A 17,920-nucleotide genomic window follows, 5' to 3' on the forward strand; every position below is an offset into this window, starting at 1 on the left:
GCTTTTGCTGACGTCTTTATCCGCGCCGGAAGTGCTGCCTGGGAGCGCGGCGACGAGCGGACGATTGTATTTACGGGGTCTCCCGGAGGCTCAGAGTCGGTGAGCGGATTTTATCATTCTGAGAGGTGGGCAGGGACAGGCGCGTGGGCCGGTACAGGGTCGTTGGCCGGTACAACTCTAAGGAGTGAGCGGGCGGGTGGGCGTTTCCGCGGCGGGACCTGGAGTCTCCCGCTGCATTTGAATCGTGCAACAGTTCTGCCCCTGCGGTTGAGGGTGGAGAGACTAGTGGGAGTTTGGAATAAAGAAAGTGTTGAGTCTGTGGTATAGGTTCGCTTCTGTATAGCACCATAATATGTAAAAAGAGGACTGATCTAGGTGAGTTTAATGACTCGAGATCAGTTAGGAAGTCAGTAAATTTACTGAATGTGTTCGATGTACCCAGTTCGGTTGTAGGCACTTAAGGAGCTACAGAAAAGTGTAAAACAGGCCTTTTGCTGCAGGATATCAGTCTTGTTGAGGAGACAAGGTCAACTTGGGGGAGACTCCGATTCACAGAATGACTCATCTTGAGTATTGGTATGGACAAATGTTAAACTTCTTAGCACTTTTTTTCCTCCTGTAAATCTATAATGGGCACACACTGCTTTTTCTCTTAAGTGGCTGTAAACAGGCCCATCTTTCCTACAGAAAAATCAGAAAATAATGCAAGGTAGTTTATACTTAACTTCTACCCACCAGCACACACAGACCAGGCCTCTAACCACTCCCCGGGAGCCTGCGTGCCAGCAGCCTGGAACTCAGAGCCTCTCCTGGAGCCTGCACAGTCAATCCAGACCGAAGCTGATGTCTTCTAGAGAGACGGAAGTGCAATCCAGCCAGGGCGCTGCAGGATTTTGAGAGGCCCGAATGCCTCCGCGTCCACCAGGGGACCGCTGGGACTAATTCTCTTGGCAAACTTGTGGCCCACCAAAACTACTATGCTTCACATCCCTGTTATCCTTGGTTACCGCCCAAGATGTAAGCCCCTTTGGTCTTCTTTGCTACATCCTCATCCCCGTGCTGCTTTGTGCTCCCTCTCCCTTGATTTAGGCTATCACTGCTTCTTTCTCCTTTTCTTCCACATTTCACCCCTCGACAAAACATCTGTGCCCTCTGAAACCTTTCTTCTCTGCTTAACAAACTCTTTTACATGTTACACCTGTTTATGGAATTTTCTTCCTTCTCCTGACACTTATTTTTTCCCTCTAGCCTTTTCAATTGAGCCCATTCTCTGACACCTGCATTTAAGGCTGGGCGAAGGCTCTAGCGGTACTGAACTCATATCACTTTCTCAATACTTTTTTCTTCCCTGAGGGTCTTTGCAAAAGTTCTTTTTTCTCTGTGGCATTTGATTTTTCCGGATCCCTACCCTACCTCTTTCTGGATAATTCGTACACCTGCTAAAGATCTCAGTTTAGTCACTTTCTCTGACTTCTCTTAGAGTTAGGTACTCTTACCAAGTGCTAAGTGCCTTCTGCTTCCCTCATAGTAGCACTTACCAGATATATCTCGATTGCTTATCTCTTTTGCTACTGAGCTAGATTGTTCAGGAGGGACCGTATCTGTCTCGTTTACTTTTGTAATTCCAGGGCCTAACAGGCAGTCCAGTATTTCTTAATTATTACAGTTGCTGCAGGTACAGTCTCAGAAGTTAGGCTGTTGATGTATCATCTCTGGACTTTAAAATGTAAAAATCTTTCAAAAGGCGTCAGCTGCTATTCAGGTACAACTGGTGTGGCTCTGAAATTGATTGTGTGGTCCCATTGTTACTGGAGCATCCAGTTTTTTCAAGGAAAATTGGAAATACAGTTTCTTAAAGTGTTATCTCCCAGTTTTAAAGTATGGTCAATGGAATAAAGTTTTATTAAGAAAAAAACCTTGGGCCAAACACAAGTTGTGACTTCTTATTCACTGGTTTAGAATCTGTTTTAAGTTTCAGAAATGGGCTTTGTGGAGAATAATAGATTTTGAACTGGGCCTAGATGGATGTTCAAAAATTGAGACAATGGAAAGAGGTATTCCAGCTTGGGAAATAAGTCAGACAACTCCAGAGTAGTGTTTGTTACTTTATGGGACAGAGAAGAGACACAGCATGAATGATTCTTTGGGAGAGAACAGGAGGCTAGGTGAGATGATAGAGGGCACATAGGAAGGGCAGAGAAGTTTGGATTTGTTACAGTAATTAATAAGAAACTGTTTGGGTTCTTGATCAGGGAAACCAGATCTGACTGACATATTAGCAAAATTAATTGAGTATCCTTTTTTAAAAAAGGGTGAAACGGAGAGTAAAAGACTAGAAGGTGGCTGACTGGTTGACTGTAACCTCCATCCAGAGGTGAAAAGAGATTTAGATTTGGAAATATTATACATAGTCAACATCCAGTATTTTTGTTTCTTTCAGTAATTTCTGTTACTTGATCACTTATTGAACAATCAAGGGTCTCCTACTCAAGTTCCTGTTGTGGTTCAGTGTGTTAAGAACCCGACATAGTGTCTGTGGGTATGTGGGTTCAATCCCTGGCCTCACTCAGTGGATTGAGGATCTGGTATTGCTGCAAGCTGTGGCGTAGGTTGCAGATGCGGCTCAGGTTCGACCCCTAGCCTGGGAACGCCATATGCCGCAGGTGTGGCTGTAAAAAGGAAATCTACTACTAGGTATTTAATACAGTACAGTGGGGCTTCTAAAAGAAGTTTGCTTAAAGCAGTGAGAAACCAGGTAATGTAGAAAGCCATGTAACTTAGTAGAGAAGGCTGTGCTTTAACAGTACTGAGTTAAGTTAAATTGCTCATTATGAAACAGCCAATGATCTCCTTTCCTCTAGCCTCTTTCGCCTGTAATCCGTTTTGAATACTGCCAGGTGAATCTTCTGAAATGACATTTTCCCCCTCATCTCATATCTAGGTTTAAAAGTCTACAGGGAACTCCTTTAGTTTTTTGCTTTGTTGTGTCCTTGAATTTGTTCTCTCTGTCCTTGCCGTTTGCTTTGTGTAGCAATGTGATAGGGTTGAAAGGGCTGGATTTTAAAGTTATAAAGGCCTGGTCTGATTCCAGGATCCATATGGCCCTGGAATTTGAGCTTTTCAGACCCTCCATGTTTTATGTGAAATGGGAAGGATAATATATACTTCGAGGGAGTTAGGTAATGAAAACTTGTTAAATACCTATGCAGGCTCATTTCCCACTCCTTTGCAATGCGAATCTTCTGCCCTGGTCTTTTCTGTCTTTCTCATGCACATTTTATCTTCCCCAATTCCTTTCTGTTTTCCTGGATTCTGCCATTTACTATTGTTCATCTGCATTTAAACAGTCTCTCAAGATTTGATTCTGTTTACATTTTCTTGGCATTCTTAACTACCATTGCTTGCATTTATCCCTCCCTGAGCACTGAACAATGATTAATTCCTGTGGATTATTTGCTTTATTTTGACTTTTTTTTTTTTTTTTTTTTTGGTCTTTTCAGGGCCACACCTACGGCATATGGAAGTTCCCCGGCTAAGGGTCTAGTTGGAGTGGCAGCTGCTAGTCTGCACCGCAGCCACAGCAAAGCCAGATCTGAGCCATGTCTGCGACCTATACCACAGCTTGCAGCAGATCCTTAGCCCACTGAGCAAGGCCGAGGATTGAACCCCTGTCCTCATGGATACTAGTCAGATTCGTTACTGCTGAACCACAATGAGAACTCCTATTTTGACCATTTTAATTGGCATGTATGTTAGGTTTTTTTTCCCCCACGGACTTTAATTATATTATAACATTCATTTTTTTTTGTTTGTTTTAGATGTCTGGAATTTTAAACATTTTCAAGCAGAAATAATATTATGTAATTTTTAGATCCAAGTTGACCCTTAAAAACTTCCTGTTTTAATTTAAGATGTCAAGAATACATTTACCTTGCTTTAACATCAATGGGTCTGATCCTAAGATGAAATAAGTTTAAAATTAAAAACAAAAAAAATCCCAGGCAGTTATATAGGCATTTCAGAAGACAGGGCCTAGGTATTAATATTTTTTAAAGCTCTTTAGATGATGCTAATGTGCAGTCAGGTCTGAGAATCACTGCTTTAGGTGCTAGAGCTAAAGAATTTTTATTGGCACCTTTTGCTCAAAAATGAAGTGGCATTAGTGTTGAGAAGTGTGAAAGGAGCCATACTCTGGAAGTTTTCTGAATAACCAAAAGGCACAAACTAATATTTAGGTTCCTCAGAATGGCTTGTATGGTGGTCATATGAATAATATGTTTATTTGGCCAACATTTAATAAGTGCATTTACTCCACGAAGCAAGAGGAGTAAGAGAGGAGTACAGTCATTGCCTTTCCAGTGGTGTTCAGTTTGGGAGGAGAAGAGGAAGGAAAACAAATTGAAGATAATGTTATATCATGCTAGTTTTGCAGGGTGCTTTGAGAGGCCCAAAGAAAGAACTTTATTCTTTCTGGAGAATGTAAGAAAAACTTACATTTGAGCTGAATTCTGAAGGAAGAGTAGAGGATGAAGGCAGATAAGTAGCAGAAAGATTCTAGGCGAAGAGAAAAGCGTGCCATGATATGATAGTGAGAAATAGTGGCACAGTTGCAGGACAAGGTGTAGTTTGATATGTCTGGAGGTTCTGGAGGCCATGAGGGATTTGGTAGGTGATGAAGCTGGAAAGGTAGAGCAAGGTTATAAACAAGCCTTTTTCAAGTTTAGACTTCATCCTTTAGGATATGGGTGGGCCACTGAGAGATTTTCGAATCAGGTGTATGATCAGAATAAACACTCTGGCTACAGTTTGCTGGGTGGAGGAGGTGACACCAGAAGCAGGGAGACCAGCATTTTACCGTTGGGGAGTCCGGTGCTAGATTAAGAGCATATGAACAAAGGTGTTGGTTGCAGGGATGGGGAAGCGGAGATACACGTTCTTTATGTATTGAGGCTATAGAAATAACTGGGGTTAGTTATTTAAATATGAAAACTTTCGGGTCTTGTGTGACTCAGGTTTCTGATTTGTACCTTTGAGTATCTGATGGGGGCATTAAGCAAAATGGGGAAGACAGGAGATGTAGCCGGTTTCTGAGAAGTGTGAAGAACTATTTTTTGGCATATTGAGTTGGAGCTGCTGTGAGTTAATCATTTTGAGAGGAGTTGGGATGGAGGTGGAGATGTGAGAATCTTTTATCTAGAGGGGGCATATGACCAGCATTCATGGACTTCCTCTATGAATACTGAGCACATACATTGTACAAAATGTTCTAGGTGCTTAATATTAATGAACAATGTAGAAATCCCTGCTTTCATAGAGTTCATATTCCTAGTAGCAAGGGACTAATAATATGCATCAAAATTATAAAGTATCTTAGATGGTTAGTGCTGTGAAAAAAAAATAGCAAGATTAGGGGAATCCGGTAGAAAAATGACATTAAGAAAACGCTGGAGGTGGGAGTCCCATTGTGGCTCAGCAGAAGTAAATCTGACTAGCATCCATGAGGACGCAGGTTCGATCCCTGTCCTCACTCAGTGGGTTAAGGATCCGGCGTGAGCTGGGGTGTAGATTGCAGATGCAGCTTGACTTGGATCCCGTGTTGCTGTGGCTGTGGTGTAGGCCAGCAGCTACAGCTCTGATTTGATCCCTGGCCTGGGAACCTCCATATGCCATGGGTGTGGCCTCAAAAAGACAAAGAATGAAGGTTACATTGAAGGGTTAACTACACAAATACCTGGAGAAAAGCATGCTTGGTGGAGAATTGATGATGCAAAGGCCTTTTGCTCATCTAAAGTGTGAGGTCAAATGTCATCTAATTGCTAACCATGGTTGGCTGTCAAAAATAGTTATTGAATGAATATAAAGAGAGAAAGGTGGAGCTCCCACTGTGGCACAGCAGAAATGCATCTGACTAGGAACCATGAGGTTGCAGGTTTGATCCTTGGCCTTTCTCAGTGGGTTAAGGATCCAGCGTTGATGTGAGCTGTGGTGTAGGTCGCTGACGCTGCTTGGATCCTGCGTGGTTGTGGTTGTGATGTTGGCCGGCAGCTGTAGCTCCAATTGGTCACCTAGCCTGGGAACCTCCATATGCCGTGGGTGAGGCCCTAAAAAGCAAAAAAAAAAAAAAAAAGAAAAGAAAGGAATGCATGTGGGAAAGAGGGAAAGCTATTTATTCTGACGTATTTAATACTGGAAGCTGACTAGAGCCTTGTGCAGAGTTCCTCTGTAGCCTAAGATGCTACCATAACCTTTGGATAAATGAAAAACTAATCTTTTTCTATTGTCTGGCCTGTTAATTCTGAGTGTGAATGGTTTGACAGAAGGATGTTGCCTGTGAGTTTCTGGTTTCTCAATTTCTAGGCTACTCTCACTAACAGTTCAAGTCCTTCTGTTATCTTAGTCCTCATTTGAAGCTAGTTTGGCAATAGTTGGGTAACTCCATGCAGTGCTCTAAGAAAGTCTCCTTCCTTCCTTCCTTCCTTTCTTGTCTTTTTGAGGCCACACCCTTGGCACATGGAGGTTCCCAGGCTGGGAGCTGAATTGGAACTGTAGCTGCTGGCCTACACCACAGCCACAGCCGCTTGGGATCTGAGTCACATCTGCGACCTATACCATAGCTCACGGCAACTCCAGATTCTTAACCCACTGAGGGAGGCCAGCAATTGAACTCAAGTCCTCATGGATATTAGTTGGATATGTTAACCACCGAACCACAGTGGGAACTCGAAGAAAGGCTTATTTCTTTCTGGACATAAATATACCACGATGGTATATTAAACATACTCTGTTGAATATGGCATAAGAGAATGAGATTTTTATAGTCTAGAACCAGTTATTACCAAACTTCTAAATGAAGCTTACATTCTCCAAACTGAATTCTAATTCTCTTCTTTGCTTAATTGTGATGTAGAGGGGTCCTAGGATTTTTCATTTGTATTCTTCAGTTTTCATATGCTGTTGGATTGGGAAATTTATTGGAGCACTTCTGATACTCCACTAATGGGAGATCAGGGAAGTGATGACAATAAGTAACATGATCACTTGACTGGGAGTCAGAGCATCTCTGTTTAAATTTAGCTGATTGGCTTCAGGTGCAGGATGGGTCGATATCCTAAATCTGCATAATGTCGTAAACATGTGCTGCTAATCAGAAGGATGCAGTACTTATCAGTTATTTTTTTCCCCTGCCCTGTGCACCCCCTTTGTCTAAGCACTGTTGAAGATCATCAGTTATTCTTTTTATTTTATTTTATTTTTTTGTCTTTTTGGTGCCACACTTGTGGCATATGAAAGTTCCCAGGCTAGGGGTTGAATCAGAGCTGTAGCTGCAGGCCTACACCACAGCCACAGCAAGCCAGATCCTTAACCCACTGAGTGGGGCCAGGGATCTAACCCGAATCTTCATGGATACTAGTTGGGTTTGTTACCAATGAGTCGTGCCAGGAACTCCCCAGTTATTCTTAAATCCTTTGAAAATTACAAAAGAGTTATTTTAATTCAAGGTGATTTTAGCATATTTTTCCCTTATTACCCAAAGTACCTTTCTCATATACCTTTTCTGTTGTTTTAATTAAAGATCTATCTTAAAGCCGGTTTTCTGTACAGCCTAATGTTCTTTTCTTTGGTATGTAATCATTGTATTTTGTTTTACTAACAGTACAAGGTTGCCTATGGAATCACCTATATTCCTGCTTTTCTCAATTATATAGATTTCTTAAGGATAAAAGAAGTTAATCATTTGGCAGTGCTGGTCAATTTTTTTTAGGCATTTTCTATTAATGGGTGCTAATTATTTTGCTACACTAATCTCTATTTAATTTCATCATTCTATTGTGTTCTACTACTTTCATATTCTTACTCTGAAAATACATAGTAATTTAAACAACAATAAAGCATTATATTAGGTTATTGCTGTTTTGTAAAAGCAGTATAGGTGTGATAAGAATACATTTAAAAACAGTACCTACAGATTCTGTAAAGACATTAAGATTTTGGTATACTCACTATTAAGGAAGAACTTAAATGAAGTAATTGATTGCATATTACTTTATAACCTAGTGTTTATATTTAATCATTGTAATTAGTCATTTAAGCAATTTATTGTCAATTGTAAAGGAAACTAATTTCCATTTATAAAATTATGCCTATATGCACAGCAATTGGAATTTGAAGTTGAGCTTTAGAAATTGTAAAGTTTTTAAGGTAAAGATAATTTATTTACCTTATTTCCTAAACATTTTAATTGAAACTGTAATTTTTATAGGTCCTAGTAAGGTGAATATTCCATTGGAGTATCTTTAGGTGTGGAGTCAAATATCCAAAACTGTCATAGGATTCACTGCAGGAATTGAGGTTGTGATAACACTAGTGTAATAGACTAGCTCTTTTGTGGATGCTATTTGTTTCTAGTAGGAATTAAGTTCAAAATACAGATTGATGCCCTATAGAAGTGGTTGTCACATACAGCAGATTCAGTGGGGAGTTTAATGTCAGATAAATTCACATTAAAAAAATATATAAATGTGGTAAAATATGCATAAAATTTGCCATTTTAACCATTTAGGTGTACATGCAGTGGTATTAAGTACATTCACATTGCTGTGTAACCATCACCACCATCCAATGCTTTTCATCTTCCCAAACTGAAACATCATACCTATTATACAATAATTTCTCATTGGATAATTTTGCTTTTATTTCACTTTTTCCTGTGTCTCTGGATTTTAAACCTTTGATTCATTTGCTCATGTTTAGCTTTTGCAAAAATGGATTTCAAGTGATCTCTTTTTTGTTTTTGTTTTTTTTTGCATAATGTACACAATTTTATTTTATTTTAATTTATTTTTTTCCCACTCTACAGCAAGGGGATCAAGTTATCCTTACATGTATACATTTTTTCCCCCACCCTTTGTTCTGTTGCAACATGAGTATCTAGACAAAGTTCTCAATGCTACTCAGCAGGATCTCCTTGTAAATCTATTCCAAGTTGTGTCTGATAAGCCCAAGCTCCCGATCCCTCCCACTCCCTCCCCCTCCCATCAGGCAGCCACAAGTCTCTTCTCCAAAGTCCATGATTTTCTTTTCTGAGGAGATGTTCATTTGTGCTGGATATTAGATTCCCATTATAAGTGATATCATATGGTATTTGTCTTTGTCTTTCTGGCTCATTTCACTCAGTATGAGATTCTCTAGTTCCATCCATGTTGCTGCAAATGGCATGATGTCATTCTTTTTTATGGCTGAGTAGTATTCCATTGTGTGTATATATCACATCTTCCGAATCCAATCATCTGTTGATGGACATTTGGGTAGTTTCCATGTCCTGGCTATTATGAATAGTGCTGCAATGAACATGCAGGTGCATGTGTCTCTTTTAAGTCGAGTTTTGTCCAGATACATGCCCAAGAGTGGGATTGCGGGGTCATATGGAAGTTCTATGTATAGATTTCTAAGGTATCTCCAAACTGTTCTCCATAGTGGCTGTACCAGTTGACATTCCCACCAGCAGTGCAGGAGGGTTCCCTTTTCTCCACAACCCCTCCAGCACTCAAGTGATCTCTTGATGATGTATATTCTAGATACATTCAAAATGCTATTTTGAATTTCTCTATGATTTTATTTCTCTTTTTTGCCTTGTTCTAGCTGCTTTGTTTCCAATAGCTAGATTTTCATCAAAGTTAAATGCTTTTATTTTCTTTGTTGCTTTTTTAAAGCTTCTGTAAATTGTGGATTGATTGAAATAGAAATACTGTGAGGTATTGCAATGAAATTTTTATTTACCTTCCAAACTGCCAGGCGTAAAAAGATAAGATCACTGGTCTAGTGAACACTCCCTAGATCAGGAGTGACCTATAAATTTAAGACTAAAAATACAGTCTTATTTCTGCCTTTAGCTAGTGAGGCATTTCTCAAAATATCTGTGCAGCAGTTAGGTGAGCCTGATCTTTCTAGGAGAGCCACCTTTGAATTTTCTTGAAGTGGTGGATAGAGCTACAGTTTCAATAGATATATTCACTTTTTAAATTTTTAAAATTTATTTATTTTTAAATGATTTTTTCCCATTATATTTGGTTTACTTACAGTGTTGTGTCAGTTTCCTACTATACAGCAAAGTGATCCAGGCACACATACATATATACATTCTTTTTCTCACATTATTCTCATGTATACATTTTTTCCCCCACCCTTTGTTCTGTTGCAATATGAGTATCTAGACATAGTTGCAATATGAGTATCTAGACATTATTCTCAGGCACACATACATATATACATTCTTTTTCTCACATTATTCTATTCCTTCATTAATGTACTATGATGAGAGTGTGATGTATGTATGAGAGTGTTGCTTTCCTTACTCTTAGTTTGATTTCTGCAGAGCTTTGGGTGAAAATTAGTATTACATTATAGCTTCAGTTTTCGTCTTTATTTTGAAGGAAGTTGAGCATCTTTTCAAAAGATCCATCATAAGTGACTAGATATATTTCCAGTGCTATACAGCAGGATCTCATTGCTAGATGCACTTTTTTTTGAAAGTAAGAATATTTCAAATATTTGCAATTTCTATCATAAATTGCATATGCCTTTTTCAAAAAAGATTTTACCTAAGCCTGCTCAAGGCACTTTATATTTTTTGAGGGAAAGTCACTAAAAGTTTTCCATCAAACTTATACCTAATAAGTTTAGTGTTCTTTGGTGAGTTAATATTAATATTGGCTTGATATTGGGATAACGTTTGAACATGGGATTTTTTTTTTTTTTTGTCAGTAGAAAACTGTAGGGATTTCCAAACTAAGGATGCTAGATTTTCTTTCAATATAAGATATTTTAAAGCTAGTGTTCTTAATATTCTAGGTAAAAATAACCTTAAACATCTAGTGCAGTCTTTTCAGAGAAAGGATGAGATGCTCAACTGGCAAAATTAGGACTATAAGTGTCTTGACATAATATTGTTCTTGTGAATCTTGGGTGGCCTCTGGTGGTCAAAATAATATCTTCTGTTTTAAAAGGGGTGTTTGAAGGGGGGTTTGCTTACTAAGATACAATTGCACAATATTTTATTTTGAGAGTTTCATTAATGAAGCCTTAACTATTTTTCTCCATTGATATATACAGAAAACTTTAAATTTGATTCCTGAAAGAACTCAAGTAAGTAGTATAGTAATTATTCGTACTTTTTTTTGGTGGGAATCCAGTAGATTTCAATCTTTAGCGTTCTATCTAGTTAGGAAATTATATGATATTTCTTTAGAATTCTTACAGTTTATTCTTTCTCATTAATTACAGAATGTTATTTTTACTTATCTTCTCCTTTAGTTCATTAATTTATATTCATAGTTTTAGCCATCACTTGACAAATTAAACCTATTCCAGGACCTTCAAAAAGTTACTGATTTTTGTAATAGTTAATAGGACATATTAAAACATGTAGTGAAAATATTTACCCTCCTATACTCTAGCCACCCTGTTTTCCCCAGAGGACAGGCACAGTTATATTCTCTTGCTTATACATACATGTTTTTAAATACCCTGCCTTTTTACTTTCCAAAGGGTCAGCATACTTTACATGTTAATTTGCCCTTTGTTCTTCGCAGTTTATCTTGGCAATCTTTCTATATTGGTACATATGGGATTATACTTTTCTTTGAAATGTTTATTTTTAATATTTGAAATAAATATTCCTTTATATGAATGTATAACACTTTAATCTGAACCCTCCTGAGGGATTTTTTTAGGTTGCTTTTAATCTTTCCTGTGCATATGTACAAGTATACATAGAAGTGGAATTGCCAGGTCAAGGTGTATGTGCATTTAAGTTTTTAATAGATACTGTCAAATTGTTTCCAGTCTATTCCTTCATTAATGTACTATGATGAGAGTGTGATGTATGTATGAGAGTGTTGCTTTCCTTACTCTTAGTTTGATTTCTGCAGAGCTTTGGGTGAAAATTAGTATTACATTATAGCTTCAGTTTTCATCTTTATTTTGAAGGAAGTTGAGCATCTTTTCAAAAGATTGAGCCATTGTATTTCCTTTTTTGTGAACTGACTTCATATGTTTATTTTTCTTTTGGGTTGTTGGTTTTTTTCCCTGTGATTTGATTTGTTTGTTGCTGTTACTGTTTCTCTCTACTGTATCTTAAGTAGGATAAAATCTAACTCATTCTTTAGACTGAAACCTTTTTACTGAAACCTGGATTCAGTAAAGACAAGCAGGAGAAGTAATGTTGACAGTTTCTTTTCCTTTTAAGCTTCCATCAGTTCTTGTACCTAAATGCTGGTTACTTTAAAATAGCATTGTTAATGATGTCTGACTGCAGAGTTAGAATTCAGATTGCTTTGGAGTTCCCATCGTGGCGAGGTGGTTAATGAATCTGACCAGGAACCATGAGGTTGCAGGTTCGATCCCTGACCTTGCTCAGTGGGTTGTAGGCTACAGCTCCGATTCAACCCCTAGCCTGGGAACCTCCATGTGCTGCCGGTGCGGCCCCAGAAAAGGCAAAAAAAAAAAAAAAAAAGACAAAGAATTTAGGTTGCTTTATGCATAATGTTAAAAGCTAATTTTAATTTCCTCAGGCATCTTTGGATAGTTAGTTCATTTTATTTGGTCTGTTTGTATTAGAAAATATAGACTTGTTTTTACAGCAAAAATTATAACGTCAAAAATATTACTCTCATCTTCTAGCCTTTATATTTACCTAGCCTAAATTAACCTAAACTATTACAACTCTTTGCTGCCAAAGTAGGATGTCCATTCCTTTTTCTCCCCACTTTTTTTTTTTTTTGGTCTTTTTTTGTCTTTTCTAGGGCTGCACCTGTGGCATATGGAGGTTTCCAGGCTAGGGGTTCAACTGCAGCTGCAGCCGCCGGCCCAGGCCGGAGCCACAGCAGTGCGGGATCTGAGCTGCGTCCGAAGTCCGTACCACAGCCCACAGCAATGCTGGATCCTCAACCTACTTAGCAAGGCCAGGGATCGAACCTGCAACCCCATGTCTCCCAGTCAGATTCGTTAAGCACTGAGCCACGATGGGAACTCCCCCCACTTATTATTAAAGCAGAAAGAACCACCAAAAATCTCTTGACATATGTCTTCTCTAAAGGATTATTCTTTTTCATAGGTCTATGGACTGTGCACCTGCACTAGTTGCCTTATTTTCTGTGTACTAAAAGCCCCTAACTTGGTACCTGTCCCATTTTTACTTTTCACTCACGATCATCTTTCTGCACATCAGAATGATTCACTGTTCTGACCTGTTTCCTGATGACTTCATCCTCTCCTGGTTCTGCCCTGTTAACTGTTTGTCATCTATTCCAAGGCTTGTCAAGCTGCTGCCTGTGGGCCATCTGCTTATTTTTGTAAATACAGTTTTTTTGGAACACAGCCATGCCCATATATTTATGTATATTGCCTATGGCTGCTTTCATGTTATAATAGCAGCGTCAAGTAGTTTGGTGATGGAGACTTGTGACCAGCAGTACCAAAAATATTTGTTTGGTCCTTTATAAAAAAAATGTTTGTGAACCCCTCAACCACTGTATTGCCATCTCATGTAAATGACTTTTGAGCTGTTTTCTACACCCCGTTTTCATCTTCTCTCATTTGCCTTGTTTACCAGTTTACAGATACTTTTTCATCTGGCCTGTGTATCTCACTGCATTAGCTTTCTACCCAGAATGTGTCAGCTCTTTTTGTCAAAGTAGGAAGCCTCTCTGCATACCAAATATGAAAAATGCTGACAGGACTTTTTATTTTTTTTAAGAATTTTGGCAGTTTGTTTATTCATCAGATGATAGACATTTGGGCGTTTGCAGATTTTGGCTATTATGAATAAAAGTGCTGTGGACATTCACACAGAAGTCATTGTGAGAAACCTAAATTATTTTTCATGGGTACTTAGGAATTACTAGGTGGTATGATAAGAGCATGATTAATTTTACTGGGAACCATGAGGCTGTTTTCAAGATTTTAATTACTACCCACAGAACTTTTATTTTAATTTCAAATTTTATAACAGTGCCTTTGCATTTAAAATAAGTTTATAGTTTATAATATTAAAAACAAAATCAAGAGTGGTCTGTTTCAAGGTTGTATTTTTACAGGATTGTTTAGTACTTTTTATTTTTATTTATTTATTTATTTATTTTTAATATATATATATTTTTTTTTATTTTCCCACTGTACAGCAAGGGGATCAAGTTATCCTTACATGTATACATTACAATTACATTTTTTTCCCCCACCCTTTGTTCTGTTGCAACATGAGTATCTAGACAAAGTTCTCAATGCTACTCAGCAGGATCTCCTTGTAAATCTATTCCAAGTTGTGTCTGATAAGCCCAAGCTCCCGATCCCTCCCACTCCCTCCCCCTCCCATCAGGCAGCCACAAGTCTCTTCTCCAAAGTCCATGATTTTCTTTTCTGAGGAGATGTTCATTTGTGCTGGATATTAGATTCCCATTATAAGTGATATCATATGGTATTTGTCTTTGTCTTTCTGGCTCATTTCACTCAGTATGAGATTCTCTAGTTCCATCCATGTTGCTGAGTAGTATTCCATTGTGTATATATACTACATCTTCCGAATCCAATCATTGTTTAGTACTTTTTAAAGTTAAAATCACTTCATTCAACACACAAAGAGACTCTAAGCTTTAAGGGTGTAGAAAAGCAAAACTGCTACTGTACAAACCATCCACCTGGAGAGCTTTGCTGATCAGCCTTTTCTTTTTCCTTTTCTTTCTTTTGTCTTTTGTCTTTTTAGGGCTGTATCCATGGCATATGGAGATTCCCAGGCTGGGGGTCTAATTGGAGCTACAGCTGCCGGCCTACACTACGGCAACATGGGATCTGAGCCGCATCTGCAACCTGCACCACGGCTCACAGATCCTTAACCCAATGAGCGAGGTCAGGGATCAGACCCTAAACCTCATGGTTCTTAGTTGGATTCATTTCTGCTGTGCCACGACGGGAACTCTCTGATCAGCCTTTTAGACTATTCATTAAAATGAATCTTTTCTAATTTTTACTCTGTGAGAATGAAAAATTTGTAGTCTTAGGGATCTTTCCAGAATTGATGATAACGAGGTCTTTGGAGTTTAAATAGCTTTGGAAATAGAGGTAGGGCTTTCTGTTTTATTTTTTATTATTTTCTATTTATTTATTTATTCTTTTCATTTTATGGCCGCCCTATGGCATATGGAAGTGCCCCGGGCTAGGGGTTTAATTGGAGCTGCAGCCTCAGGCCTACGCCACAGCCATGGCAGACCTGATCTGAGCCACACCTGCAACCTACACTGCAGCTTGTGGCAATGCTGGATTCTTAACCCACTGAGTGAGGCCAGGGATTGAGCCCACATCCTCACGGACACACTATATCAAGTTCTTAACCTGCAGAGCCATAACAGGAACTTCTCTTTTTTTTGTTTTTTTTTTTTGTTTTTTTTTGTCTTTTGTCTCTTAGGGCCACACTTGCGGCACACGGAGGCTAGGGGTCAAATCAGAGTTGTAGCTGCTGGTCTACACCACAGCAATGCCAATCTGACGTGGGTCTGTGACCTACACCACAGCTCACGGCAATGCCGAATCCTTAACCCACTGAGTGAGACCAGGGTTCAAACCCGAAACCTCATAGTTCCTATTTGGATTCGTTTCTGCTGCGTCACAATGGGAACTCCTGTATTTTTTTTTTTAAAAAGAAAATTCTAGGGGTTCCCACTGTGACGCAGTGGGTTAAGAATCTGACTGCAGCGAGTTTGATGGCTGTGGAGGTGTGGATTTGATCCTGGCCCAGCGTAATGGATTAAGGGATCCAACACTGCTATAGCTCAGATTCAGTCCCTGACCTGGCAACTTCCATATGCTGCAGGTGTGGCCATAAAATAAAAAGAAAATTTCAAAATTGTCTAGAAGAAGAATTGACCATAACTATCTCTTTATCCTTTTGGTCATTTGCAGTTATTTTTTTTCCTTAAGTATTTCTGGAAAATATTTGTGTTGGAAATTAATCATCTACTTTGTCCTTTTTTTCTTTGTTACTTCCTAATAACATAAACCCCATCGTTCTTTGGTTTCTTTTTTATTCTTTAGTGGCTTACAGAAGAGATGAAATGTGGTCTGAGGGACGATATGACTATGAAAGACTCCCAAGAGAAAGAGTACCTCCTCGAAATCACCCCAGTGTAAGTTGTTACATGTAGAATAATTCAAAATCTACTGTCTTACGTGAATTTGGTATACTAAACCTGTTTGCAATGTAGATAGATCAAACTTATTTTTTAAAAGTTAAAAGTTTGAAAATAAAAGACATTTTATTTATACAAAAAAATCTGTTATATGTTTCTTGTTTAATTTATAAAAGGGAATATTTATATTGAATTTGTGAAGAAAATTTGAGATTTGATAAAGCTCACCCCATCAGTTGACAAAGTATTTGAGCCCCTGGTCATACTATTGGCTGTCACCTGTTTCTTTATTCCTAAAAATAGAGAAATTTGCAGATTAGATATGTGAAATTCTAAAGTAGGGGCAGCTCTGGGACAGGTAGGTAGGCCATTGTTAGTATGCTGTTCTACTGCTTGCGTTTTTGTTGCTCTGGGAATTGAGAATTTTTAGCCAGTCCTTTGTTTTTCTCAAGTAGGTAATTGTTTTGCTTATTATTGTATTCTAGCACTATGTTTAGTACCTGGCACATAGTAGGAACTCATTATTGTTGAGTGGATATATTCTCTCTCTCTCTCCTCAAAATCTTTTGTGGAGACCTAAGGAAGGCTTTGGGGAAGGTCAAGAAGCTGTCACTCTTAAATTTTGCATAAACCCATTTTAAGCACCAGGGGATTGGGCTCATGGTGGTGGTATGTGGATATTATGGCTTCATTTTACACCATCAAAGGACACAAATATTTGTTTATATGTTAGTTGTTTTTACTTTCATAAGTAAATCCCACAACCCACTTAGATAAATATCATCTTCATGGTTGTCATTTGGCCTAGGTCACTGCTTAGGTTAGGATAGATCTAAAATGATTTAAGATGGAAAAAATGAAGACGCCTACCATATTTCAGAATGGGCAGACTTAATTATTTCCAAATAATTTCCAAGTTAATTTATAGACTTGATGTTTCTAATGAAAATCTCAATTACAATTTCTTTTCAGGAGGAAGTGGGATGGACTGGGAGTTTGGGGTTAGTAGGTGCAAACTGTTATATTTAGAATGGGTAGACAGCAAGGTCCTACTGTATAGCACAGGAAGATATATCCAGTCTCCTGAGATAAACCATGGTGGAAAATAATATTTAAAAAGTGTATATATATGTATGACTGAGTCACCTTGCTTTACAGCAGAAATTGGTACAACATTGTAAAGCAACTGTACTTTAAAAAAATAAATAAAACTTTTTTCAACTTGATAAAATTATTTTATAATTTACTTAAATAAGTGATAAGATATAGTTCTAATAAAGAGATGGGAAAATGAATGACTTTTTTTTAAATTAATTTTTTAGGACTCCTTCCCTCCCAAAGATATTTCTCATTAGACATTTGGGATACTTAAAAGAATTTTCTTTTTTTTTTTCTTTTTTTTGCCATTTCTTGGGCCACTCCCGCGGCATATGGAGGTTCCCAGGCTAGGGGTCGAATCGGAGCTGTAGCCACCGGCCTACGCCAGAGCCACAGCAACGCAGGATCCGAGCTGCATCTACGACCTACACCACAGCTCACGGCAACGCCAGATCCTTAACCCACTGAGTGAGGCCAGGGAAGGGACCCGCACCCTCATGGTTCCTAGTCGGATTGGTTAACCACTGCGCCACGACGGGAACTCCTAAAAGAATTTTCTATGTGGTTTTGCTGTTAACTGAATATATAGTTGTGTTTGTTTTACTTTGTTCGTTATTTAGAGGGTTTCCTTTTTTTTTTCTAATTAG

At 38.5% G+C, this 17,920-nt stretch overlaps 1 protein-coding gene across 10 annotated transcripts in view; it reads left to right on the forward strand.

Annotated features, from left to right (window-relative positions):
- Positions 1 to 30: 30 nt before the first annotated feature.
- Positions 31 to 17,920, forward strand: part of PPHLN1 (periphilin 1) — a 151,064-nt gene continuing 133,174 nt past the window's right edge. Inside the window, exons 1-3 of one of the 10 annotated variants that reach the window (XM_047787989.1) lie at positions 36 to 99; positions 739 to 1,017; positions 16,081 to 16,172. In XM_047787989.1, coding sequence (XP_047643945.1) covers positions 978 to 1,017; positions 16,081 to 16,172 — 132 coding nt within the window. In that variant the 5' untranslated portion in view covers positions 36 to 99; positions 739 to 977. Of the gene's footprint in view, positions 126 to 496; positions 577 to 738; positions 1,018 to 16,080; positions 16,173 to 17,920 lie in introns of those variants that run through there. The other 9 variants (XM_047787994.1, XM_047787993.1, XM_047787990.1 and 6 more) reach the window with 9 other exon arrangements.

The sequence above is a fragment of the Phacochoerus africanus genome, chromosome 7, assembly GCF_016906955.1.
Source record: "Phacochoerus africanus isolate WHEZ1 chromosome 7, ROS_Pafr_v1, whole genome shotgun sequence".
In the NCBI taxonomy this organism is placed as follows: Eukaryota; Metazoa; Chordata; class Mammalia; order Artiodactyla; family Suidae; genus Phacochoerus; species Phacochoerus africanus.